At 35.7% G+C, this 27783-nt stretch overlaps 3 protein-coding genes across 3 annotated transcripts; 1 reads left to right on the top strand and 2 right to left on the bottom strand.

Moving 5' to 3' along the window:
• The first annotated feature begins 198 nt into the window (after positions 1 to 198).
• Vps52 (vacuolar protein sorting 52) lies at positions 199 to 6210 on the top strand. Its single transcript, XM_073970098.1, has 7 exons — positions 199 to 675; positions 809 to 1191; positions 1255 to 1470; positions 4823 to 4978; positions 5044 to 5162; positions 5226 to 5346; positions 5408 to 6210. The coding sequence occupies exons 1-7, from the start codon at positions 312 to 314 to the stop codon at positions 6035 to 6037; spliced, it is 1989 nt and encodes a 662-aa protein (XP_073826199.1). The 5' UTR covers positions 199 to 311; the 3' UTR covers positions 6038 to 6210.
• Positions 6175 to 10113, bottom strand: LOC141394930 (thioredoxin domain-containing protein 17-like). Its single transcript, XM_073970099.1, has 3 exons — positions 9725 to 10113; positions 9562 to 9643; positions 6175 to 6408 (listed from the first exon to the last, which is right to left on the bottom strand). The coding sequence occupies exons 1-3, from the start codon at positions 9867 to 9869 to the stop codon at positions 6255 to 6257; spliced, it is 381 nt and encodes a 126-aa protein (XP_073826200.1). The 5' UTR covers positions 9870 to 10113; the 3' UTR covers positions 6175 to 6254.
• A 2195-nt stretch (positions 10114 to 12308) lies between these two features.
• LOC141394937 (thioredoxin domain-containing protein 17-like) lies at positions 12309 to 20107 on the bottom strand. The gene is made up of 4 exons (XM_073970115.1): positions 19914 to 20107; positions 19546 to 19692; positions 19398 to 19479; positions 12309 to 12623 (listed from the first exon to the last, which is right to left on the bottom strand). The coding sequence occupies exons 2-4, from the start codon at positions 19625 to 19627 to the stop codon at positions 12470 to 12472; spliced, it is 318 nt and encodes a 105-aa protein (XP_073826216.1). The 5' UTR covers positions 19628 to 19692; positions 19914 to 20107; the 3' UTR covers positions 12309 to 12469.
• Positions 20108 to 27783: the final 7676 nt, after the last annotated feature.

The following is a 27783-nucleotide window of genomic DNA, read 5'->3' as shown; positions in this document are numbered from 1 at the left end:
TCTCTCACCTACAAACTGACAATTGCCGCAAGTAATCTCGCCTAATGTAAATTGGGACAAAGACTCATAAATGACTCACTAAAGATTCATAAACGATTATAAACATGATTCAAAAAAGACTCGAAAAAGAGTCACAAATTACACAACAAATCATAGTTCAAATGAACTTTACCGTGAACTATATATCCCTATAATTTCGTTTCACATCGATTTTTAGCTCCCTAAGTTGTTTGTTGTCAAAAAAGTAGTCACAGTTCACTTAATGGAATAATTTTTTTGAATTGTTTTGTTCCAAGAAGTTGGAAAAGAAGATGTCACAAGCTGTGGAAACAAATCTCACGGATCAACTGGACAATGAAGAGGTTAGAGAGATCCTCAAAAATACCACCGATTTGCGGCAATATTCGCGACAAATCGAAAAGGAATTCAAAGAGGTGGAGAACAAGAGTATAGAGGACTACATAAAGGAGTCTCAGAATATTGCTTCCCTGCACAATCAAATCGGGGAGTGCGATGACGTCTTGGAACGTATGGAAAATATGTTGATGAATTTCCAAAGTGTTCTCAGCAACATTAGCACGGAAATTACACAGCTGCAAAAGAAGTCTGTAGCCATGTCGATACAATTAACGAATCGACAATCAGTTAAGGCCCAGTTGTCACAATTCATTGAAGGTAAATTGATAGCTTTCATCTGTTTTAAAAAACAATCAGTTTGCAATAGTTGATTGTCGATCGATTGGTTTTCGTTGTGGAATGTTGTAATCCAGTTTCAAATGTACTTTTTTTTTCTCTTGCCAACAACTAGATATGGCTGTATCGGAGGAAATGATTATGTCGATTATGGAAACCCCTGTGACCGAGAAGGAATTCGAAAAACAATTGAATATATTAAATCATAAGTTGTCTTTGGTTAAGGAGTTAAGTTTTAAGGAATCCAAAGCGACTGCAGATGTGGCTGATGTTTTGCATAAGTTACGCCTAAAGGCTATGTCGAAGATACGCCAATATATGCTGGAACAGATTTATAAATTTCGCAGACCCATGACTAACTATCAGATACCACAAAATGCAATGTTGAAACATAAGTTTTTCTTTGAATTCGTCTTGTCCAATGAACGCCAAGTGGCACAGGAAATATGCAATGAGTATATTGATACTATGAGTAAGATTTATTATAGTTATTTTAAGGTGAGTTGCAAAGGTGGTGTTATTGTATGGAGAGAATAACACATTTTGATTGTTTAATTGCAGAGCTACTCTTCCCGTTTGGCTGGTTTAAAATTTGAAGAATCCTGTACCAAAGATGACTTGATGGGCATTGAAGACAATGTTTCCAAGGGTCTCTTTGCAAAGACTACCAGCTTGAAAAACAAAAGTACTATTTTCACCATTGGCAAGAGAGGCGATGTTCTCAATCAACAGCTGGAAGCACCCATTATTGTACCACATGCTCAAATGAAGAATAGGGTAAGTATTGCAGAGTTGGGTATTATGAATATTTGGGTTCTGAAACGCAGTTAGAGCATAGAACTGTCGTTCAGCGTCGCCAAGAAGAGGAGGGGTCTTTCTTGTAAAATAGAAGTGTTGAATGGCAAACTGCTTTAAATACATTGGCTGCTGGATTAAAAGTTTCTTCTTGTTGTCGTAGCAATCCTACTCGTGGAATTTAGACGGCTGCACCATCCTAATCGTATTTGAGCCAAAACTACTCATGTTTGTTGTTGTTGTGGCAGCATCGGGGATGTACTCCGAGGACTTTATTCACACCGTATTTGCTTATGGCTTTAGCAACTGCGTCCGTGTGAATGCTATATTCAGACCTGTCTGATATACCTGTTGATCTAGGGGTTCTCTCCTATATTGTTGGACCTCCCTCTCTAGAGCAAGCATGGTCACATTTGGCACGGCGGTGCCGATGATTTTCGGCAATTTACACGCACACGACCCGAATGCACAGAAAGAGCGTACAAAAGAGAACAAATATTTTGATTTGTTATTATTTTATAGCGTGCGTGAATACAAACTTACTAACACACTGTTATAAGTTGCCAATATTTTGAATACATTCATATTTTCTCCGTTCTCTTTTTGGTCATGCCTGCTCTAGAGCATGAATATCGTTACTGATATGCCTGGGTCTGTCGGGCCTAGCCAGCAGATGGTGATTGGGATGGCTTTCACGGTAACACCCGAGCAAGTACTGCAACGAAAGCATCTCATTGTGATGCTGTAATGGAAGAATATTTCCTCATAATGTAGATGGTCCACTGAAGACTTGAGGAGGCACCCTGTTGTTGTTCTCAGGGCGGCATTCTGACAAGTTTGAATATCTTTCCAATGCGTATCAACTAAATTCGGGGACCAAACTGGCGCCCCGTAGCTTAACACAGACCGACCTATCGCGTTATATTTGGTCAACAAGGTTTCTTTATCTGCACCCCAAGTGCTGCCGGCTAGGGACTGCATTTCAGATTGTCTGCAGCATGCGACCCCTAGAATTTTGGGGCAGTTTGTGGCATCGGAATTCTTGGGGAACTCCCTGCTTCACTTTACGGGGTTTGGACTTCTTGTTCCTGAATTCCACGTACAACTGGCGTCCACACATATGATTATCCAACATTTCAGACTTGGCCGGAGGGTTGACTGCTCAATGTCCTCAAACAGCGTTGAGTGCCTGACAGTATCAAAGGCTTTTGATAAGTCAAGCGCCACCATCACCATTCTATCACACGGCCTGTCCTGGTTGAGTCCTCGACAAATATGTGTGGATATGGCGTGCAGAGATGTTGTCGTGCTGTGCTGCTTACCGAGTCCATGTTGATGATCGGCAACTAGATAACTATTTCTGACGCTGGGGAGGACTAAGGCCTCAAGAGTCTTTGCTACAGGCGACAAAAGCGAAATCGGCTTGTACGATTCACTTTTGCTGGCATCCTTGCCAGCAGTAGCCGGACCACCCTGCCCATTTTCCAGACTTCGGAAACAATGAGTGTGGCTAGCGACAGGTTAAGAACTTTAGTGAGATACTCCACTCCCGGCTCATCCAGCTGTTTCAGCATTACCATGGAGATTCAATCAGGGCCCAACGCTTTGGATGATTTAGCGTTCCTGATGGCATTAGCAACATCATCCATTGTAAATTGTGGTGGTTCATATTCGGCAGGAAGAGATCTGGTGCGACGTAATACCCTTCTCTTCGCTCTGTCACTCCCGTGGTGCTCGACAAACTGTCGATTGAAATAACTTGCGCACCTCTTCGGGTCAGTCAACGTAACGTCGCCAACGCTAACGACCTATCTTCCCTCCTTCCTTATGTTCGCCGACCAGCCTCTGTCAGCTCCCTGATTCTGGAGTCACTGGGGTTGGCTCGACGAAGCTCATCACCCTCATTTGCTTATCCAGTCGCCTCTGTTGGGAAGTTTGGTCTTACTTCGGGTATTCGACCAGCAGGTATATGGCGAGCGGCTGCAGCAGTGATGATGTCTCGGAACATCCTTTCCGCTACCCGAACATCAGAAGGATTGGGCAGTTCTCTGAAGCGGTGATTGGTGAACTTTCTGAAACCTGTCCATGATTGAGGAAAATGCGGCGTTTAGAGGTGATGAAATCGGGCGGTTTGCTGATTATGTGGTCTGACCCAAGAGAAATGACGTCTGGACATTTATTGGCGGGATGTTGTTTACGTTCAGCACCTACACTCGGTGTGGAGCTAACACCTGACTAACCACTATCCCATACATGCCATGCAAGGGTCATTACAGGCATGCTCAAGCGAGATAGACTGGTGCAATCGGAAAGCTAATCGTCCCTCCACTTCTGGTGCGATCCTTCCTCAGTACGTTGTAACCATCACAACGCTGTAAGCTACTGTTGTTGAACTTGGTTTCCTGCAACGCCGCGACCATGATATTCTTCCGACTCATGAAGTCCACTATTACCTCGATCTTACCTCGCGTAAACTGACGACGACTCACTGGGGGCTGTGTTCATACAGCAACATAGTTCCTGTCGTAGTCCCTCTCATGGAAGCGTCCAGAACAACCCCTGATATGCACCCACTCCCGACATCTATTGCATCTCACTGAAGTTTAAGTGTGGTAAATTCGAATTTGACAAACCGAGCACATACAAATTGGTTCTGGTTTTTCCTCAGACCTGGCGCGGACCACAAGAACCCGGAGCGGGCATTCTGTGATATGGTGCTCTTAACACGGAAAAACGATGTAAATACAAAGATGTTTACACTGAGATGACAGCCGCTGGCCGAACCACGGATGTTGTGTGGTTCCGGGTCAATCCAGTACGCGAGAACCTGCTTTGGTTGCATTGTTCTCTGGTTTATCGCGCAAACTGACGTTCTTCCGACCAATAGATTGGGGTATGAACTCTGGGGATGGTATTTATTTATGAAGAATTCTTCTTTATACTGCATAATAGATCCTATCCTCCATATGATTATGATGACTACCACGGTAACACCATGTTGGTACTTAGACACCTCATTGAAATGGCCCAATGGGATCATGAATTGGAACAGCGTGCAATATTTGGAATGCCGTCCTATCGTGTTGTATGTGGGCAAAAAGGTATTAATATCTGACGGTTAGGGTCTTGGTGACCTTGGCTGACTCTCGTATCGTCAGTTGCTTGGCAAATGACTGCAAATGTGTGAAGTATTATGTTTCTTAACAACTGCGAAGCTACGTGTTTCAAAACGTCAGAATTGCGCATTGTTAACGCATGGGGAGGAGAAATATTTTTTGTAATTGTTTTTAGATACCTTAATGTAGATCAAACCTTAATTTTCTTCTTATTTTAGTACACATTTGAGGCCCTCTTCCGTTCCGAGCAATATGCCTTGGTTGATAATGCCTGCCGAGAATATTTATTTGTTACGGAATTCTTTATGGTACGTGGAGCACAGGCTCAGGATCTGTTCAATCAAATTATGGGCAAAACTTTGACATTGATGATTGTAAGTATTAAAGAACCACCTTTCCACGTAAATAATTGCTAATTTTAACATCATATGACGTACAGAAAAATTTGGAAACCAGTATCCAGGATTGTTTCGATACAATAGCAATGTTCCTGTGTATACAATTGATATTCCGCTATCAATTGATGTGTCACAAGAGGTGTGTACCAGCCTTGGATAAGTAAGTTCAACATCGTCTTTTTCAATATATTTCCAAATTATTTACAAAAAAAATCTTTTACAGATATTGGGATTCCTTGCAGGCTGTATTTTGGCCAAGATTTGAGCATGTTTTTCGTTTGAACATACAAAGCATACGGGATTGTGATCCAACAAAATTTAGCAAAGAAATGGGACCCCATTATGTAGGTTCTCTTTTTTTTCAATTCTCTTCTTCCTTCCTCCTTATTATTACCTTACTTTTAGATAACTCGCCGTTATGCTGAATTCTCTGCAGCCATTGTTGGCATTTCAGAACATTTCCCCAATGAATTGGTTAGCCGCTTGCTACTAGAGTTACAAAATGAAGTTGAATGTTTTATTCTACGTATGGCAGCAATATTTCCTAATCGCAAGGAACAGCTAATATATTTGATAAATAATTATGATCTCGTTTTGGGTGTTTTAATGGAACATACGCGTGATAATTCCAAAGAGGCGTCAGCATTCCGTGAACAATTAAATGCCCGAAGTGCTGAATATGTTGAAGAAATTTTGGCACCACATTTTGGTGGTATTATACAATTCGTGAAGGAATGTGAACCCCTTTACGAGAAAGAACAACTTGAAGAGATACGTAAACAAGAACGTCGAAGTTTAGCTTTGGTAGCTAGCTTTTCGTCAAGTTGGAAAAAATCTCTGGAAGAATTAAATCGTGAAGTATTATTATCATTCCCCTCCCTCTTGACGGGTTCCCAGCTATTACAATTGGCTTTAGCCAGTCTAGTGCAATATTATCATAGATTCCATAAGCTGTTAACACCAAATGCTCGTGCCCAATTGACCAATATACATGTGGTTATGGTCGAGATGAAAAAATATAAATGTAATTATTGAAAGACGAAAAACAGATAAACTAATTATTGTAATTAACCATACTAAATTATTTCATTAGTTGCTAGTATATGTCCTAATCCATTTTATATGTTAGTTAATTAAGTTGCAATTTACACCCCATATACATACATACAATATGCAAAATATTAATAAATTTTATTAAGTCATAGTAATATGTGATGTGTATGCGGCGTTAATTTTTTGTTGTGTGTTTCGCTTAGTCCTCATCTTCAAACATCATTTCGACCAATTCCTTGTTGGAACAACGTTCACCATCCAAACGTTGAGGAGATTTCCAACGCAACAATGTGGGCAAGAATACCAAATGTGTATTGGGATCTTTGCGGAAGGGACAATTTAAGTCTTTCCAACTGAAAATAAAAAAAAAATATTTATTAATATTTTGGTAGAATAGTTTTGTAAACAATGCAGTAGATTAAAATAATTGAAAACTATTAATGCAATATTTATGTATAAAGGAACTTCTGTATAACGTAGCTGTTGGGTGAACGACTTTATAGGGAGACATTTGATGATGATTTTTTCGATATCATAAAGAATAATTTTTTTTAAGAATTTCTTTAGTTTTATTAAAAAATTAGTTATAGAGAAGTTCGATGGTCATATTTGTACTGATAAAATTTAAAAAACATCGTTCACACGTGGACCTAGTCTACTATAGGGAATCAATCCCATACAATATTCGTGTGTGGCCTGTGGCTGCCTCCTTATTGTACATATGTTTGCATTTGTTTTTAAGTGATGGGAGCAGTGCATGTTAATTGTAATGGACTCCGAGGTAAGATCGAGGAAATAGGACTCTATGAGTCGGAAGAATATCAGGGTCACGGCGGTGCAGGAAACCAAGCTCAACAAAAAATGCAGCTTACAGCGTTGTGATGGTTACAACAAACTGACGAAGGCTAGCACCAAAAGTGGAGTTTGCGGACTAGCTTCCCTATAGCACCAGTCTGTTCAATACAGACCTACATCCCGCCGATAAATAGTTGTACTCCAGGTTATAGGCCTAACATTAGCCCGCTTTTGGAAGGTCATAACCGTCGGGTCTTGGTGGACTTTAATTTTCAATATGAGTTGCGGCATTCTGTGCTCAGAAACGACCAGAGGGTTATGCACAGATAGATATAGCTCTACGTTTTCACGGTCAGAATTAGCGGAGAGTGTCACAGTTCGCCTCACTTGGCAACCCGTCGTCGCATCTCTTGGATCATACCATCTCCCCTTAACTATCTCCATCAGCAAATGCCCGATTTCATCACCATCAATCCCGCGACAGCCGGTTCTATGTACCGGATTGACCCGAGCAAACATCTTCTCGGCCAGAGGCCCTCACCTCAGCAACTACGTGTTCGTGTTCGTCTTTATTTTTATTTTGTGAGCGGCATGTCCCGGAATGCCTGCTCCGGATTCTTTTGGTCCGTGCCGGGATAGAAAGTTACCCCGGACCATGGTTTTGCGCCGTTTGTCAGCGTCTCATCCACCATAGGTCGGTGTCCCTGAGATGCAACGGGTGCAGTGGATGGGTGCATTTCAGGAACTTTTCACTGTTATATTGCTTCGTGCTGCGCCTACATGATCCCCAGTGAGTCTTCATCATCGTCATCGGACTATGAAACTCCCCCGCAATCTCCCCAACTGCAGTATCAACCGCAGCCGCTAACACCGCGTATTGCTGTTCCAGATCCTGAGAATGTGACATTTCTGCAGTTTAACTGCGATGGTCATCAAAACAAGATCAGCGAGATCGTGAATTTTATGAGTCGAAGAAATATGGTCGCGGCGATTCAGGAAACAAAGCTGAATAACAACTGCATTCTTCGGAGTTGTGATGGATACAACGAAATAAGACCTCATTTCCCAGCAGAGGCGATGGGATTAGCTAATGAACGTGATGAGCTTCGCCGCACGAACTGACAGTGGAAGTCAAAAAATTGGTCGGTGAACACAAGCGGAGAGAGGGGCTAGAACATCTGAAGTGCTGCAACATTGGAGCCGGTTGTAATAAATTTTGGACACCGGTTAAAGCATCTGTCATGTTTAACAGACAGATACGAAGAGGTTCGCGGGCTATTTCTGACTTTAGTTTATCGAGCACCCCGATAGCGAGCGGGCGAAGAGAAGAGTTTTACGTCGTTTGGGTTCTCTTCCAGCCGAGGAAGAACCGCCACAGTTTACGATGGATGATGTTGCAGATGTTATCCGTGGCGCAAAGTCATCCAAAGCGCTTGACCTGACGGAATTTCAATGGTGATGGTAAAACAGCTGGATGACCCGGGAGTCGAGTAGCTCACCAATATTAATGTTCTCAACCTGTCGCTAGCAACCCACATCGTTCCCAAAGTCTGGAAAATAGGCATACCCCCTACAGGTCGATTTTGCACTTGTCGCCTGTAGCAATGACCCTTTAGGCTTTTGTCCTCCCCAGCTTCAGAAAAAGGTATCCAGTTGCAGGTAGCACAACACGACATCTCCACACATATTAGTCGTGGACTCAATTAGAGAAAGCAGTTTGATAGGAATATGCAAATACCCGCCACTAAATCTACAGCACATCTGTTTACCGCTTGGACTGCAGAGATGAGCACTGAGTTGAATGTCATGGTCGATGGAAGCAGAATTCCGACCACCAGCCACCCCAATATTCTAGGGGTCACATTCGACAGCATGTCAGCTATTTGCGACTAGCTGAGTTGTAGAAACAAGGTCCACGGAGCAGGTTGAATGAATGATACTGGATTCGTATCGATCTGAAATTTTTACCAGGTAGGGCTTGCATTGCTGATTACGCCTATATATGTATCATGGGCAGTCCATTCTTCCCGAGATATATGTAGGCTACGAAAGTTTGAAAAATCCCTTGGTTTTGACATAAATGTAGTTAAAACCGAATTTTTTCAAATATATCCGGCATTCGGCCGTGGATTTAATTAAGACTTTCTCCTATGGACAGGAGCAAATATCGGCTAACGCGAACAAAATGTTTATTTAAATAGACAATTTTGTTATGATCGATCCGAATCCAGTACAAAAAATCAACTTATGCCCAAACCTGTCAAATGCCGCCCTGAGAACTTCATTAGGGTGCCTACTCATGTCTTCAGTGGGCCATCTACTTGAGGAAAAAATAATTCTTCCAGTTCAGGAACTCCGTTTAAAGACTTTCTGCAATCCTCCTCACACGACATTAGAAATATTGGCATTATATTTAACAGTTTCTTCTTGATACACTTTACGGATTATACCTTATGAGGAGTTTTATATTCTCTTTATCTGTTACAACAAATGCATAACGTTTTTTGAGAATTTGTCATGCTTATCGCACATTTTTAAACGGCCATTAAAATCTAAGTACCCATTTGATTATAAAAAATAAGCGTATAAAATGTTAAATTTCCTCGCATCCCCTTGCAAAAGCACTCACTATCTGAAAAAATTATCTGCTCCGCTTAATCACTAATTAACGTTCAAATTGGTAAAACAGAACGTAAAGTTTAATTACTTACTAGCTACGTTCTCCAACATCAACGTGTACAAAATGCGATTTTTCAGGAGCTTTTGCCAATGCATCATGAATCACCGGTTCAGCTGAAATGGGAAGGGGAGGAAAACAAAACAAAAATCATCATGATGATTGATTACTATAAAATTTCACAACACCTTCCTTACCTTTTACACAATAAGGACACCAACTGTTACCAGATTCATCCTTACCACCGGAAAATAAGACATGTATGGGTTGCTTGGAAGTTTCTAGCTCGCCCACTAATTTTATGAACTCTTCGTAACCTTTGACATTATGCTGAACAACCATGATTTTTTGATCTGTTTGTACTTGATTTCGGTTATTATAGATCTTTGTTGATGTCGTATACAACTGACGCTGGGATATTTTATAGAAATGACCTACTATATGCTTAATGGAACCCGTTTTGAAGAAAGATCACGAACTCGGCCGGTATATAAGAACAGAACTCTTGTGGATGAATGTCTAAATTCGCAATAAAATATTTTGACAGTTTGACAGCTGATCTCGCATTACCAACCAGTAGATGAGTGGTACTTATTGTGAATTAGAGTTGTATAGTTCATGAACGAACTAGTTCAATTGAACGATTCATTGAAAAGAGCGTATGAACTAGATCAGTGGATATAGTTCATTATAGTTCAATAGTTCACTGAACTATAATCAGTCGGTGACCGTACGATCAACGAACGATTCACAATCTAGTTGAACGTGTCGTTCACAAATACATAAAGTGACGGCGTCGTCTATCTTAAGGGATGCCTTCGTAATGTGATCAGTTTGTTTATGTTTTGAATCAAGGTACATGGAATAGCTGTCCGAAAATGAAGATTTCTACAAAAACAGAGACATAACATATTACAATATGTCGAATCGATTACCTAATGAATCTGCCCTTTTAGATAGAAAAAAAGGGAAAACATAAAAAGAAACACACACGCACAAAGCTTCTATGCAATGACAATTTCTACACACACACACACACACAACATAAGATTTTTTGCCTGTCACCTAAATGAAGGATGTTTTTCTAAAATTAATTAATCTTTCTTAAAGAATGCAATAAAACTATGTAAATGTATTATTTTTGTTATGGAGTAGTTAAATTATATTAGCCTTTTGTTTGTTTGTATTTGGTGTATGTATGCGTTTTCATCAAACGACCGATTAAGAGCCGGTGGTGAATGATTTTTATCCGAATCATGGTATAAGTAAAGAGGTAGATTTAAATGAAAAAAATCTATAGAACCCTTGTTTTTCTTGAATTCCTAAAACTTCAAAATAAAAGCAACAAGTGGGTTTGTTTACAATGCATTTTTCGAGCATTTTATAAAAAACGCGAAAAATGAATGAAGAGTTAAGTTTTCTCCACATAATCGAGTTGTGAATATGATAAACCGACAGTTTCAATGCAAATCTCACCAATTTCTTCCATACAAATGGTCTAAAAACAATTTTAAAAATCATTGAATTCGATTGCTTTTAAAATTGATTGGCATATTATTCAAACACCACACACACATACACAGTTTGTTTATATTGTTTTGAAGTTTTAGGCATACTCGAATGAAAAAATTTAAATTGACATAAAGCTTTGGCTAACCTTTCTTATTAAACCATGATCCGAATGATTGAACTGGACAGTGAACTATGAACTAGATTACTGACCTAGTTCAGTTTAAAGAGCTGAGCTATTGAACTAGATCTTTCAAATGAACTAGATTGTACAACTCTATTGTGAATGAATGCTGGTTGGATTGTTTCTTTGTAATTAGTCAACACGTACGAATCGTTATGTATGTTGTACGTGAATTGCTCTGTAGTAGACTCTTGCAGGTTCTGGAACAGAGCAAATGAACATGGTACAATAATACAGGTAGCATTATCAAGCCAGCTGATGGTAACATAATGTGTCAAATGCATTGAATTGATGTCAAATTTTGACATCTTATGTTACCAACAATTGCCGATGCGGCTACCTGTGTATTTGTACCATGCAAATGAATGAATTTAATAGTTGGTTTACATTACGAAATCGAGTCGATTTCAAACTGTCAATTCCTTTGCGTATACGTCAAATGAAAACTCAAATGAAATCAATTCGATTTCATTTGACGTTTGAGCAAAGGAATTGACAGTTTGAAATCGACTCGATTTCGTAATGTAAACCAGTCATAAAATAGAGTCTGAGAAACATTTTATCAAAAATTAATTATCTCTTTGTGTTTATTTCAGCTTGAGTCCATATTTTGTTGTAATTCAATTGTTTGAATAACAACAAAATAATTTAAAGTGGATATGAAATTGATTAGTTGCGGGCGAAGGGTAGGGAATACAATAGTTTCAGTTGTCACCAAACAACTTCATCAGTTCCCTTTTTCGCCGACTCTGAAGTAAAAAGTTGTAAAACTGGAAGATTCTTTTCAAGTAAAGGAACAGAGCTTAAACGAGATGTACATAGTTGCAAGAACTTGCAAGTACTTTTTACATGCGAAGTTATCGAACAGACCTAATTATATAGTCGGGCTTACTCAATTGTTTAACTTCATTTTAAACCTCAGTGATTTTCTCCCATGGCATTAAGCCCCATATTTATCTAATATTCATTATTAAGTGGTCCATTCCATAGAATATCCTAATAATCCTAATACATGTACCCCTCAACATTTTCTATGTATTTCTGGGAAATAAGTAGATACATTAAAAAAATAATACACACTTTTAGGCCATGTTTATATTATAGTCTTTTGCAGGGTTAACCTTCTTTATGAGGATTTATTTGAAATATAAGCAATGGAATTGACATTTGAAACCCAGTGGGTTTGTTAAATCCGGTTATATATAAACGTACTATTATATTCATTTATTTATTTATGACATTATTTTGTTTATTCATCATCCTCGAAAACCATCTCGACCAAATCCTTCTTGGAGCACCGATCACTGTCAACTCGTTTTTGAGTATTCCATCGTAATAGGGTTGGTACCCAAACTAAATGTGTTTTTGGATCCTTTCGAAATGGATTATTCAAATCTTTCCAACTGAAAGAAGATATAAGATAAAAAATTACATAAGTATTTTTTTGAATTTTTTTGCAAATTTATAAAAGAAAAAGGGAGAATGGTGTTAAGTTTGGCCGAACTTGAAGTAAAATGAAATAAAGTTTTTTATCGTTTTTCCGCCATATCAAGGCTTATTCCTAAGAGAAGTGAAATATTCTAAATAAGGTTAATACCAACGAGACATCGATGCTTTCTATCCATTCAGAATCCGAAATACCAAGTTACAGCCACTTTAGTAGAAAAATCCTTTAAAAGACGACCCATCGGGCGTTATCGTTTACCTTCCAATCTGAGAATCCGGTGTCGGAAATTACAGAAACTTCGGTCGGGAGGAACCGTTATATGGGGGTTATATAGAATGTGAACCCATGGTTTAATAAGAAAGGTTAGCCAAAGCTTTATGTCAATTTAAATTTTTTCATTCCAGTATTCCTAAAACTTCAAAACAATATACACAAACTGTGTATGTGTGTGTGGTGTTTGAATAATATGTCAAACAATTTTAAAAACAATCGAATTCAATGATTTTTAAAATTATTTTTGGAACATTTGTATGGAAATAATTCGTCAGGTTAGCATTGAAACAAACATTTTATCATGTCTACAACTTGATTATGCGGAGAAACATTGGTCCTTCATTCATTTTTCGCGACTTTCATAAAATGCTCAAAATTGGTGTTGTAAACAAACCCACTTGTTGCTTAATTTTGAAGTTTTAGGAATTCAGGAAAAACAAGGGTTCTATAGATTTTTTTCATTTAAATCTACCTCTTTACTTATACCATGTGTGAACCTATGCATGTCTATAATTTTTGTGGATTATATGCTGTTTATATTAGAGCTTTTTGCAGGGTTAACCTTCTTTATGAGGATTTGTTTGAAATATAAGCAATGGAATTGACGTTTAAAACCCAGTCGGTTTGTTAAATCCGGTTATATATAAACGGGGTATAATAGCCCATTTAGATATGACTTCAATAGCCGGATTTACCACATTATCAGGTTTTATTTGCTAAATCCAGCCAAAATCTACCAGATTTCCCATACAAAAATAAATCCTCCTATTGAGTGGATTTGTTTTAAATCTGGCATAAATCCTCGTATACAACACTATTTTTTGCAACATGTTGCTAGAAAATACAAAAAGTTGCAAACTGGCACAAGAAACAAGGTAGATGCATCGGTGAATTGCTACACTAAAAATAATTTAAAATGTAAAAATTTGTAAACAAGGCGGTAAGATTAAATTTGTTTTGATGTGCAAAGTTGACTTTAATCAACCAAGACTAATATTTACGATGTCTAAACGATAAAATAATTCGTTTATTTATTTTAGATTGGCAAACTGCGATACAATAATTCTTTATTTAGTAACCATTAGTAGCATAATGTGCTAACATTTTCAGTATTAAACAATAAATTTGTAATTTGACGTATGTTTTTTGAAACGAATTCAATTTACAAAAAATTCTTTTGACGTTTCAAATTCGATCAGATGGGCTGATGCATCTACCTTGGTAATTGTGCTATGAACAAAAGCCAGCTGACTGCCATTTAAATCCTCCAAAATGTATATCTAAATGCAATGAGATTTGTACTGGATTTATTAAATCCAGTCGAGGATTTATGGCTAGTCTAAATGAGCTATAAGTTTCTTTAACTACGAGAAACCATAAATGGCAAATTAGAGCTATTTTGGTCGGAAAACATAGCTAAGTCTTCAAAGTACAGCGATATGGGGATAATATCAACTTGTGGACGCCAACTTTTTGAATTACTGTTTTTTGTGTGATAAGCTAAAGTCCTCAAAATAGTATGTGGGGGCTACACCAAAATGTGTATCTATGTCAACAATTTTTCGTGAAGTTTTCCGAACACTAGGAGCCTCAAATGTGATATTAAAGCTAAGTCAGATAGAAAATGTGGCTAAAATCTTCAAAATAGCGAAAATCGGGCGGTATCGCTCTATGGGGGCTATATTAAAATATGGACCGGTACTGACACATTTCTGAGTTTTCTGGCTCCAAAGAAGACTAAATACCATGGTTTAATAAGAAAGGTTAGCCAAAGCTTTATGTCAATTTAAATTTTTTCATTCCAGTATTCCTAAAACTTCAAAACAATATACACAAACTGTGTATGTGTGTGTGGTGTTTGAATAATATGTCAAACAATTTTAAAAACAATCGAATTCAATGATTTTTAAAATTATTTTTGGAACATTTGTATGGAAATAATTCGTCAGGTTAGCATTGAAACAAACATTTTATCATAGGTGTGTTCGCTTACTCGATAATTTTTACAAATTTGTACAAGTCCAGTAACTTCTTGTAAACGACTAAGGTCTTTTGCATTGTACTGTAGAGTAAACGAACAACATCCAGTAACAATTTGTACAAATTTTGAGAAAACGAACACACATCATGTCTACAACTTGATTATGCGGAGAAACATTGGTCCTTCATTCATTTTTCGCGACTTTCATAAAATGCTCAAAATTGGTGTTGTAAACAAACCCACTTGTTGCTTAATTTTGAAGTTTTAGGAATTCAGTAAAAACAAGGGTTCTATAGATTTTTTTCATTTAAATCTACCTCTTTACTTATACCATGCTAAATACTAATTTTCTAAAAGGCTAAAACCATGGTATAAGTAAAGAGGTAGATTTAAATGAAAAAAATCTATAGAACCCTTGTTTTTCATGAATTCCTAAAACTTCAAAATTAAGCAACAAGTGGGTTTGTTTACAACACCAATTTTGAGCATTTTATGAAAGTCGCGAAAAATGAATGAAGGACCAATGTTTCTCCGCATAATCAAGTTGTAGACATGATAAAATGTTTGTTTCAATGCTAACCTGACGAATTATTTCCATACAAATGTTCCAAAAATAATTTTAAAAATCATTGAATTCGATTGTTTTTAAAATTGTTTGACATATTATTCAAACACCACACACACATACACAGTTTGTGTATATTGTTTTGAAGTTTTAGGAATACTGGAATGAAAAAATTTAAATTGACATAAAGCTTTGGCTAACCTTTCCTATTAAACCATGGCTAAAACCTTTAAAACACCCAAAGTGTGGAGTTACCGTGCTATGGGGACTATATGAAGGCGTGGACTTGTACCGAAAAATTTCTGGAGAAAAGTTGTATACCCCCAAAGAAGACCAAATACAAATGAATGAAGCTAAAACCTTCAAAATATCGAAAATCGGGTAGTACTGTTCTATGGGGGCTATATCAAAACGTGGACCAGCACTGACACACTTCTGAGGATAAGTTTTGTAGCTCTAAAGATATAGTAGCTCTAAAGATATACAGTGAGTGTCAAAAATATTTGGTTTTCAATTTCACAAATAATAACACCTCGGTATTTTAGAAGCCCATGCCCAATATCCAAAAAACCAAATACTTAAAAATATGTTGGTCCTGTGGCAATTAAAAAGTGTAGGTAACATGGACCCATGGCAACCCTATAAGCGAGTATAACAATGAAAGCGTTGTTAACCCTGTTTTCTATGCGTCAAAAATATTCGGTTTTTGTAACTTTTGTTAAATATTTTGCCAAAAACAGGTCATTATCGAACTTTATCTGCAATATTAGTATACATTTTTATAATTGCGAACAGAATCTTTATTCCTGTGTGCAAAAATATCACATTTTATAGCAAATTATTAAAATTTAGGGCTAAGGAAAAACGCTATCCCAGAAAAGAGAAAACTGGTCATATTTCATTATAAAAACAGCAGAAATAAAAGGAATTTTTGCTTATTTTTGAACATTTATTCGAATATAGTTGAAATAATATGCATAAGTCACGAAAATATAGAAATAATCGATTTCGTGAAATTCATAAGCCAGTCAAAACCAAGAACTGGGAGGGAAGTTAGAGGAATCTCCTCAAAAATTACGGCTAAACCGCCCTTAATTTTCTTGAAATTGGTCACTGAGTCTTAAATGACTTTCAGAAGATAGAAAATATGCACTTACATTACAAAAAATCGTAAGGATAAACTCTTTCATGGCCTTGTAACACATCATAAGTCATTGATATGTACATGTCTCCTAGAAGCTCCTTTGTACTTTTTGTGTTGGAGTACACAGAAAGGCTGGAAGCTTGGTGGTTTACTGATTTTCCTGCTTATGCATTCAAAACTAACTCCATTTCACCAAGTTTCTGATGTACATCAAGTTTTGAAGGTACATCAAGGCGAAACTTGAACTAGATTTTTGGTTACGTAAATAAGCCGATGGTTTGTGATGTGTTACAAAGCCATGAAAGGCTTTATCCTTACGTTTTTTTTGTAATGTAAGTGCATATTTTCTATCTTCTGAAAGTCATTTAGGACTCAGTGACTAATTTAAGAAAATTAAGGGCGGTTTAGCCGTAATTTTTCAGGAGATTCTACCTTCCCTCCCAGTTCTTGGTTTTGGTTGGCTTATGAATTTCACGAAATCGATTATTTCTATATTTTCGTGACTTATGCATATTATTTCAACTATATTCGAATAAATGTTCAAAAATAAGCAAAAATTCCTTTTATTTCTGCTGTTTTTATAATGAAATATGACCAGTTTTCTCTTTTCTGGGATAGCGTTTTTCCTTAGCCCTAAATTTTAATAATTTGCTAAAAAATGTGATATTTTTGCACACAGGAATAAAGATTCTGTTCGCAATTATTAAAATGTATACTAATATTGCAGATAAAGTTCGATAATGACCTGTTTTTGGCAAAATATTTAACAAAAGTTACAAAAACCGAATATTTTTGACGCATAGAAAACAGGGTTAACAACGCTTTCATTGTTATACTCGCTTATAGGGTTGCCATGGATCCATGTTACCTACACTTTTTAATTGCCACAGGACCAACATATTTTTAAGTATTTGGTTTTTTGGATATTAGACAAGGGCTTCTAAAATACTGAGGTGTTATTATTGGTGAAATTGAAAACCGAATATTTTTGACACTCACTGTATGCCTATTTCCAGCACTGACACACTTCTGAGGATAAGTTTTGTAGCTCTAAAGAATACTATATGCCTATTTCAGCCACTTCGGTGTGATTAGGCTAAAGCAAACCCGTTCGTTGGTATTGATATGGTTACGAAGTTTTTCGGCAAATCACACACACGCGACCCGAACGCAAAGTAAGAGAGCAAATGTTTTGATTTTTTTACTTCAGTTTTGTACTGAATGTCATGCAAGCAGGTTGATGCCGCTTTATTTGTTTTTTTTTGGGTACACTGAAAAGATTTTGCAGTTGTACAGCAAATATGTGGAGGGAAGAATTTGAAAATGATTTTTTGTTTTGTATTAATATTTTTAATGACGCAGAATGCCTCGTCTGCAATGCAACAATAAAAAATGTATATCCATCTTACCTTAGGCGTCATTATAATACGGATACAAAATATCATTTAATGGCGGGAAATGTGCGAAAAAAATAATATGAGTGGATAATTTTCATTGTGAGGAAGAAATCGATGTTGTTTCACAATTTTTATTTTTTATCAAAATTTACCCGAATTTCCTTAATTTTATTTTATTATATTTAAGTTAAGACCCTAATGTACAAATATAAAAAGAACGAAATCGCTATCATTAATCAACTCTTATAGTACGTTTATATATAAACGGATTTAACAAACCCACTGGGTTTTAAATGTCAATTCCATTACATATACGTCAAACAAATCCTGATAATGAAGGTTAACCCTGCAAAAAGCTCTAATATAAACAGAATATTAGCAATCGCAGTTTTAATAAAAGAAACTGAAGTGGATACTTTTGACTGTGATTCACTGTATATTATTTTTAATTTTAGTCATACAAAGCGAACGCGCCAACAATATATTTTTTCTATTTGAAAATTTTGCCTTTTTAGGCAAAGATCATTTTTAGTATTTTTTTTTTTTTTAATTTATTAATCGAGCTTTTTTATGATCTATAATGCAAATGAAAAAGGAAAGCCAACGATTCGAACCCACACACCCACCACTATGTTTGGCTCTGAACGCTAACACGCCGTGACAACTTTTTTCCTGTGTTTTTCATTTCATACTCAATATGAAAATCATCACCCTGTTCTGTTCTGTCAGTGTAATTTTACCCACACATAAACAATTTAAGCGCTCGCTCTTCTTGGTCGGATATGGGCTAAAGTCTTTAAAATGCCGAAAATCGGAAGGCAGCATTATATGGGAGCTATTAGAAAACATGGACCTGTACAGACAAATTTCTCGGGAAGATTTGTAGCCTCAAAGAAGACCAAATACATACTATATTTCATACATTTCGGTGTGATAATGAGGCTAATACGTTCAAAATACCAAAAATTGGGAGGTACCGTTCTATTGGGGCTATATCACAACGAGGACCTGTACTGACAAATTTCTGTGTTAGCGTTTTGTAATCCCAAAATGTATAGACATCAAATTTCAGCGTCTAAATTTTTTAGTACTGGAGCAGTATTAGATATAACCAGTTGCGTAGTTGCAGAAGTTATCAAGTTTTGCATGGCTTTTGAAGCTATAGGTTTTTGGAGTTTTTTATCTATCCTAATTTTAGCTTATCGCATATTACAGCATTGGTGGAAATGAGACATCCAATTGATTGCCTCACCGAGGTTCTAACGGAACAAATTGTAGACAAAATGTTTATCGCTGGAATCAGTCTGATATTTTTACTCCTCATGATGGAAGTCTCAAACGTGTTTGTTCGATCATTAATATTAACTTACTAGCTTCGCTGACCCACGTCAACATGAATGAAATGTGAATCCGTTGGTGCTTTGGATAATGCTTCGTGAACTACAGGTTCGGCTGCAAGAATGAAGCAAAAACAATTAAATTGTGATTTAGAAATACCAAATATAGTAGATTTCATACCAGTAACACAATAGGGGCACCAACTTTCACCATTTTCATCTTTACCACCGGAAAACAATACAAATATGGGCTTTTCAGACATAGTTTGGATAAAATAAGTGACAGATAGTGTAAACACCCTCTAAACGAAAACACCGAACACACCTACTGTAATGATTTTTTATTTTTTGATTCTATGATTGATATGATTGATTCACCCCATTAATCTTGCACCACCGAATAATTAAAAACAGTTTCTATTCCCGACATCACGATGTGATTCAATATTGAATATTTGTCATTTAGTTTTTGAATATATGAATATAATCAGTTCCGTGCTGTTGTTGTTGGTACATACATTTTATACATATGCATAATTATTCACTTACCTTCTTAAATGGTAACCTTCACGACGTTTAAATTAAAAAACACAACTAACTACCTAACAACTAAAATTTATTATAACAACTAACTAACCTTAATATTATATTTAACTTAATTATAAGCAATTTAACAATTAGTAACTAAATATTAACTATTTTACTATTTTCTATTTTTCTATCTCCTATTCTATCTTGCTGTCTGTCCTGAATAGGGATACGTAAAATCGATTTCGATTAATCGATTATTAGCCGCAAAATTTCTAAAAGTCGTAGTCGACTATTGACTGTGCGAAAACCGGATAATCGATTTTTCTTAATCGACTTTCGAAAGACGGAGTCAACTATTATTCGTACTCGACCATTAGTCGTAGTCTATTATTATTCGTAGTCGACTATTAATCGTGGACGACTATTAGTCGTTGTTGATTATTGGGTGTGCTAAAACCGCGTAGTAGACGGTACCTTTTTATACATACTCGTATACACAACATGGATTGCATCAACGAAAATGGTCGATTATATTCGATTATAATCGGTTTTCGGCGGTTAACGAATAATCGAAAGTCGATTTTTAGTACACTCTCAAATAATCGACTAACCGAAAATCGAGTATTAAGTTTTTCACGAAAACCGTATAATCGAAAAACCGATTATTGCATTCCACTGCGTATCCCTAGTCCTGAAGTGAAGTTTAGAATTACCGAATTGCCAACCCCATGTAAAAGCTCATTTATCATAGGCTACCTAAATACGCTCGTACTGAAACACGTCACGTCTTGCGTATATAATTTAAACACAACGTATAGATGATACTACGTTATTCTAAAAAATTGTCAAAATAGGGTAGTATAAGTATGACACTTTATAGAATGTTTGAATATAGTACCTTAATTATGGTTACTTTACACGGTATGTTTTTTACATATGAGTTGTCACTTTGCATATACATTTTGTATGGGAGAAGTGACAACTCATATGTAAAAAACATACCGTGTAAAGTACCCATTAGGGTAATATATAATATAAATGTGGCGACGGTTTATGTACGTTGTTCAGTTTAAATAGTAAGCAAGGCAAATTAATAATAAAATTAAATTTTAAACTTCGAAATTTGCTACCATTAAATACTTCTTTTCATCGTAAACGTGTAATAACAATGACCTACGACAATTCTGAATGCTTTATATTTACAGTTTGATTCAAATTTGTTATATTTTAGATGATTTTCAAAATGTATTTATGTTTATCCTGAGAAAATTTTAAGAATGGTCGGCCCTATTATTCAATATTTTCTTTGACATTATAACTCTGTTCCTTTACGTGCAAGAAAATCAATTTTAAAGGATTTTCGAAATGTATGTTTTTCTTAAGAAAATTTTTGGAATGACCCTCTTCAAATATAAATTTGTACCGATCAATAGAAAATAATTATAAAATTTAAAATTAAGCAAAAAATAACATATTTTTTAAAATTAAGGAAGGAAAGCGCGAAAGCACATGCAAAAATATTTTTGAAAAAATTGCGCGATTTTTTCACAGAAATATCTTCACTATTTAATCAAATTATTATTTTTTGTTGTTTTGAAACAAATCGCTCGATTTTTTGCAAAAATATTTTTTCTTTTTGAGTAAATAAAAATAAATAAATAAAGCTCTGTTCCAGAACCTGCAGTTCTGGAACATACCATAAATTTGACTTGGTAGTTGGAAAAAATGTAGTATGTTACTGTGAACTGGGGCTCAATTCTATGAAAATTTGAAATGAAAACTTTCATAAAGGAAATAAATGTCAAATTAAAAATTGTATAAAGAAAATATTTTGATATGGTATACGTTTTTCGACCCACGGATCAACGCTCTTGACGTACGTACGCCGACGTACGTGTAATAAGTCGTCAATGTTATTATTTTCAAGTGAGTGAACACATCCATCAAGTTGCCAACATCATTCAATTCAATCATTCTTAGTAATTCAATTTTATGAAAAAACGGCGCGAGCGAAAAAATTATTATTATTTTTTTTTATACTTTTGACTGCAAAAGTCGATCAACCGATTAATCGAAAGTCGACTTAAGTGGGGTTCAGACGATCAGTTTTGACTGACAGCTTTGCTCAAATAATCGGTTGCTTGCCAGTGTGGTCGTTCATTTTTGTCAGTCATCAGGCAACCACAAAATTTTTTGTGGATGTTGGACAGTCAGCTGTTGGTTGTTTGTTTGTTTGACCGTGTGAACGAAACAACGTCAGTCAAGGAATAAATTAGCAGAGTAAATATCAAATAAAAGTTAAAAAAATCGTGTGTTTTTATTAATTTGATTGATTATTATTGCAAATAAGAGATAAAAATAGCAGACAAAAATCGTTTCCTTCATTTTAATATCGGCCAAGCAAAAAATTGCAAACTAAACGACAAACATGGACAACGAAAATGAATTTTTAAAGGAATTTTTATGTTGCTACGAAATGCAAAGATGCCTCTGGGACATAACCAGTCCAGAATATATGATGCGCGACATTAAAACAAAAGCATATGGAGAACTACTAAATGTTATGAAGAAATACAAGAAGGATTGTTCTATTGACGACGTCAAGAGGAAAATAAACGTAATCCGCTCATCGTATAGAAGGGAATTGAAAAAAATAAAGCAATCTGAATCTTCTGGAGCTGGAGTGGACAGCGTTTGGCTCAGAATCTCGAATTTCTTTTAAAATATTCACATGTGAATATTGTTTTCGGGAGGCTATCCATTTTTTTTACCCATTTCCTTCTTCTTGTCACTTTATTTTCTTCCTCTAAAAGCGAAATGATCAAAAATGCACATCCATTCTTTTTGTCATCCATATTTATTAATAAAAGTTGTTATTTATATGATTTTATAGCTATGTGAACACAGTAATTTTTCAACTTGACTGTTGGTTTGTCATCCAACATGAATGACTGTTTGGCCGCTACGAACAGCACAACAAAACTGAAGCAATCGATATTTGACCAAAAGCTGTCAGTTAAAACTGATCGTCTGAACCCCACTTTACCTATCCCTAATGGTAACCTTCACGACGTTTAAATTAAACAACACAACTAACTACCTAACAACAAAAATTTATTATAACAACTAACTAACCTAAATATTATATTTAACTTAATTATAAGCAATTTAACAATTAATAGCTCCGTTCCCGTACTTTTTAATAGTAAAACTCGTAAAAGAGAGAACTGCAAAAAATTTGTTCTCACACACAAGTTTTTTGAAATAGTTCGGGAACGGAAAAATGGAAAATACGTCAAAAAAACTGGAACAAATGTCAAACTCGGCGTATCAGCCAATCAGACGCCGGCAACCATGTTACTATTTTTTTACTCGCCCAAATTTGTCGTGTAAAAAGTTTTTAAAGAGAGCGTCATTCAGCGCCATTTTTGTTTAAAGAGAGGTGAACATTTTACAACTTTTTTGTGTACGGGAACGATTTTAATATTAACTATTTTACTATTTTCTATTTTTCTCATGGCACAATTACCAGGTAGATGCATCAGCCAACAACTACAACAAAAACGAGTTCAGTACTGTGAAATGTCAAAAACGTTTTCCAAAAATAAAGCGATTCACACAATTTTTTCAACAAAATTTTGTTATGCAGTATTAATAAACACATTATTACAAAAATCCGTCAAAAATTCTCAATTTTTCTTTTAAATTTTTGTTTTTTAATTTTGTGTTTTCAATTACAACAACTTTTTTGACAGCTCACAGTACATCAGCTGGGTTGATGCGGGTACCTGTATGATTGTGCCATGATTTTTCTATCTCCTATTCTATCTTGCTGTCTGTCCTGAAGTGAAGTTTAGAATTACCGAATTGCTAACCCCATGTAAAAGCTCATTTATCATAGGCTACCTAAATACGCTCGTACTGAAACAAGTCACGTCTTGCGTATATAATTTAAACACAACGTATAGATGATACTACGTTATTCTAAAAAATTGTCAAAATAGGGTAGTAAAAGTATGACATTTTATAGAATGTTTGAATCATGGTACAAATACACAGGTAGCCGCATCGGCAATTGTTGGTAACATAAGATGTCAACATTTGACATCAATTCAATGCAATTGACACATTATGTTACCATCAGCTGGCTTGATAATGCTACCTGTATTATTGTACCATGGTTTGAATATAGCATGGTACAATAATACAGGTAGCATTATCAAGCCAGCTGATGGTAACATAAGGTGTCAACTGCATTGAATTGATGTCAAATGTTGACATCTTATGTTACCAACAATTGCCGATGCGGCTACCTGTGTATTTGTACCATGGAATATAGTACCCTAATTAGGGATATATATAATATAAATGTGGCGACGGTTTATGTACGTTGTTCAGTTTAAATAGTAAGCAAATTAATAATAAAATGAAATTTAAAACTTCGAAATTTGCTACCATTATATACTTCTTTTCATCGTAAACGTGTAATAACAATGACCTACGACAGTTCTGAATGCTTTATATTTACATTTTGATTCAAATTTGTTCTATTTTAGATGATTTTCAAAATGTATGTACAGTGAGTTAATTAAGTATTTTGCCTCTTTAGAAAATTGAAAAAATTTCAATAAATTCGTTTAAAACCATCAAATTAGTGGTCAGAAAGTGGAATATTTGTATGTAGTGTGTTTGTGGATAGTTTAGTGTCCAATATCTGCAAGAATCGCTGCAAAGGCTTAATGGTCTTCGAGATATTGACAGAAATCTATAACAACACAAAATATTTTACCTCAAAAAAGTATTTTGCCTTTTACATGTTTTTTAAAAAAATTACATTTTTATTACACGCTAAAGATTTTTATAGTAACCGTTGGAGTTTATCTATATATATAAAAGAGTAGTGAGGTGAGTGACTGACTGACTGCCTGACTGATTGACTGACTGATTCATCAGCGCCCAGACGAAACCGCTGAAGCTAGAAAGTTGAAATTTTGGGTGTAGGTTGCTGTTGGTGTGTAGGGGTGAGATAAGGCTGGGTTTTTGGAAATTCGACCTAGAAGTGTACGAAAAGTACTGAAAGGTACTAAATATGGTACCCTTTGTATTAGGCAAACGGTAAGAGCTAGAATTCTGAAATTTGGAATGAGGGTAACTGATGGAGAGCTAGAAAGATGTACCAACGGGTTTTTGGAAATTCGAACTATAAGTGTACGAAAAGTACTAAAATTTACAAAATTTAGTACCAATTGTATATTTTGAACGGATATAGCTAGAACCATGGAATTTGGTATTGAAATCAAGGTAGGGAAGTGGTGTTGATGTAATTAAATGGTTTTGGAAAATCGTACTAATGTGTATGAAAAGTACTAAATGGGTACTAAATTAAGTACAACTTGGATTTGGGTGAACGGATAGAGCTGGAATCCTGAAATTTGAAATGAGGGCCACTGATGAAGAGTAACAATGAAAGGTTTTTGGAAATTCGAACTATTAGGGTACGAAAAGTACGAAATGGTACTAAATTTAGTACAAATTGGATTTGGGTGAACAGATAGAGCTGGAATCCCGAAATTTGGAATGAGGGTCACTGATGAAGAGTAACTATGAAAGGTTTTTGGAAATTCGAACTATAAGTGTACGAAAAGTACTAAATGGTACCAAATTTAGTACAATTTGGATTTGGCTGAACGGATAGAGCTGGAATCCTGAAATTTTGAATGAGGGCCGAACTATAAGGGAAGAAAAGTACGAAATGGTACTAAATTTAGTACAATTTTAATTTGGGTGAGGGTCACTAATGGAAAGTAAGGAAAGGAAAAGTTTTTTGAAAGGAAAAGTTTTTGGAAATTCGAACTATATGTGCACGAAAAATAATAAATAAAGTACAATTTGGATTTGGGTGAACAGATAGAGCTGGAATCCCGAAATTTGGAATGAGGATTACTGATGAAAAGTAACAATGAAAGGTTTTTGGAAATTCGAACTAAAGGGCACGAAAAGTACGAAATGGTACTAAATTTGGTACAGTTTGAAATTAGGTGAACGGATTGAGTTGGAATCCTGAAATTTGCAACGAGGGTCACAAATGGAAAGTAACAAAAAAAAGTCTTTGGAAATTCTAACTATAAGTACACGAAACGTACTAAATTTAGTACACTTTGGATTTGGGTGAACGGATAGAGCTGGAATCCTGAAATTTGGAATTAAGATTACTGTTGGAATCTAGAATTGAGGAGGAGGTAGCTTTGGAAAATCGTTCTAATGTGCACGAAGCAGTGCTAAATGGTACTAAATTCGATACAAGTTGTATTTGCGTGAACAGATGGAACGAGGGTCACTGATGGTGAGTTAGAAGGATGTACCAAAGGGTTTTTGGAAATTCAAACTATAAGTGTACGAAAAGTACTAAATGTTACTAAATTTGGTACCAATTGCATATTTTTAATGGATAAAGCTAGAATCTTGAAATTTGGTATGGGAGTCAAGTTTGGGAAGTGGTCATGGTAGAACAAGAAAAGGTAGCAGCAATACCCAGCTGACTGAACTGGGTTGTAGTGTTAGTGTCAAATTCCATTCGACATTTTATGTATTTATTTCTATGTTCGATGTATATTAGGGATATATATTTTTGAAGAACAAATTTATTCATCAGAAAAAAAACTATTTCCCATAAAGCCGGCTTCATATCATTGACATGTAACCTCCCCTCCTCCAGGTCCGAACGACATGCCGCACACTAAAACATCGCTTATAGAGGCGGTACAATATTTGTTAATATGTGTGGTATTTTGTTAAACTTGAAAAGAATAAAGCCCTAATAAACATGTGCTTTTTTGTTTTCAAAAGCAAATGATTGAAACATCTTCTCTTTTTTCAATGAATTACCAGCGACCCGAAACATTTTTGCAAGTATTCTACTTTCTGCGAGAAATTATGCATTTAGTGGAATGATATGGAAACATTCAAATTGAAAATCTAACGAGTTTTCATTCATGTTTTCCAAAATATTCATTCAAATGTGAAAAATATTAGTTTTTTAAATTCCAATAATTTATAGACATTTCCTTGTTTTGTTTACATTTACGTTGACACTAAGGTTTACAAACAAAAACAAATTCCTTTGTGGTTGTTGTTCGAGTTGTATTTGTTGTAGTATTAACTTTACCTTGTATTTGTTCTACCATGGGAAGTGGTGTTGATATAAGGAAATGGTTTTGGAAATTCGTACTTATGTGTATGAAGCACTAAATGGTACTAAATTTAGTACAACTTGGCTTTGAACGGATAGAGCTAGAAACCTGAATTTGGAATTATGATTACTGTTGAAGTGTATGATGGAAATATGGGGATACTTTTGGCAATTCGTACTTATGTGTACGAAAAGTACTAAATGGTACTAAATTTGGTACAATTTGGATTTGACCGAACGGATATAGCTGGAATCCAGAAATTTGGAATTAAGATTACTGTGGGAGTGTAGGATTTAAATATGGTGGGTACTTTTGGAAATTCATACTTATGTGTACGAAAAGTACTAAATGGTACTAAATTTGGTACAATTTGGATTTGACCGAACGGATAGAGCTGGAATCCAAAAATTTGGAATTAAGGTTACTGTTGGAGTGTAGGATTTAAATATGAAGGTAATTTTGGCAATTCGTACTTATGAGTACGAAAAATACTAAATTGTACTAAATTTGGTACAATTTGGATTTGACCGAACGGATAGAGCTGGAATCCAGAAATTTGGAATTAAGATTACTGTTGGAGTGTAGGATTTAAATATGGGTGTACTTTTGGAAATCCGTACTTATGCGTACGAAAAGTACTAAATGGTAGTAAATTTGGATTTGGGTGAACGGATACAGCTGGAAACTTGAAGTTTGGA

This window comes from Musca autumnalis, unplaced genomic scaffold (assembly GCF_047663935.1).
Source record: "Musca autumnalis isolate F117 unplaced genomic scaffold, ASM4766393v1 scaffold_2, whole genome shotgun sequence".
Lineage (NCBI taxonomy): Eukaryota > Metazoa > Arthropoda > Insecta > Diptera > Muscidae > Musca > Musca autumnalis.
Note: the sequence above shows the minus strand (reverse complement) of the source record. Positions and strands in the feature narration are given on the sequence as shown.

Excerpts from the sequence above, each read along its gene's own strand:
- Vps52 (XM_073970098.1), top strand. The coding sequence starts at position 312 with ATGTCACAAGCTGTGGAAACAAATCTCACGGATCAACTGGACAATGAA. Across the intron at positions 4,979-5,043 it reads AAACTTTGACATTGATGATT|AAAAATTTGGAAACCAGTAT; the intron begins GTAAGTATTAAA and ends TATGACGTACAG. Across the intron at positions 5,163-5,225 it reads TGTGTACCAGCCTTGGATAA|ATATTGGGATTCCTTGCAGG; the intron begins GTAAGTTCAACA and ends AATCTTTTACAG.
- LOC141394930 (XM_073970099.1), bottom strand. The coding sequence starts at position 9,869 with ATGGTTGTTCAGCATAATGTCAAAGGTTACGAAGAGTTCATAAAATTA. Across the intron at positions 9,644-9,724 it reads GTGTCCTTATTGTGTAAAAG|CTGAACCGGTGATTCATGAT; the intron begins GTAAGGAAGGTG and ends TTCCCATTTCAG. Across the intron at positions 6,409-9,561 it reads GATGTTGGAGAACGTAGCTA|TTGGAAAGACTTAAATTGTC; the intron begins GTAAGTAATTAA and ends TTTTATTTTCAG.
- LOC141394937 (XM_073970115.1), bottom strand. The coding sequence starts at position 19,627 with ATGTCTGAAAAGCCCATATTTGTATTGTTTTCCGGTGGTAAAGATGAA. Across the intron at positions 19,480-19,545 it reads GTGCCCCTATTGTGTTACTG|CCGAACCTGTAGTTCACGAA; the intron begins GTATGAAATCTA and ends TCATTCTTGCAG. Across the intron at positions 12,624-19,397 it reads GACGTGGGTCAGCGAAGCTA|TTGGAAAGATTTGAATAATC; the intron begins GTAAGTTAATAT and ends ATCTTCTTTCAG.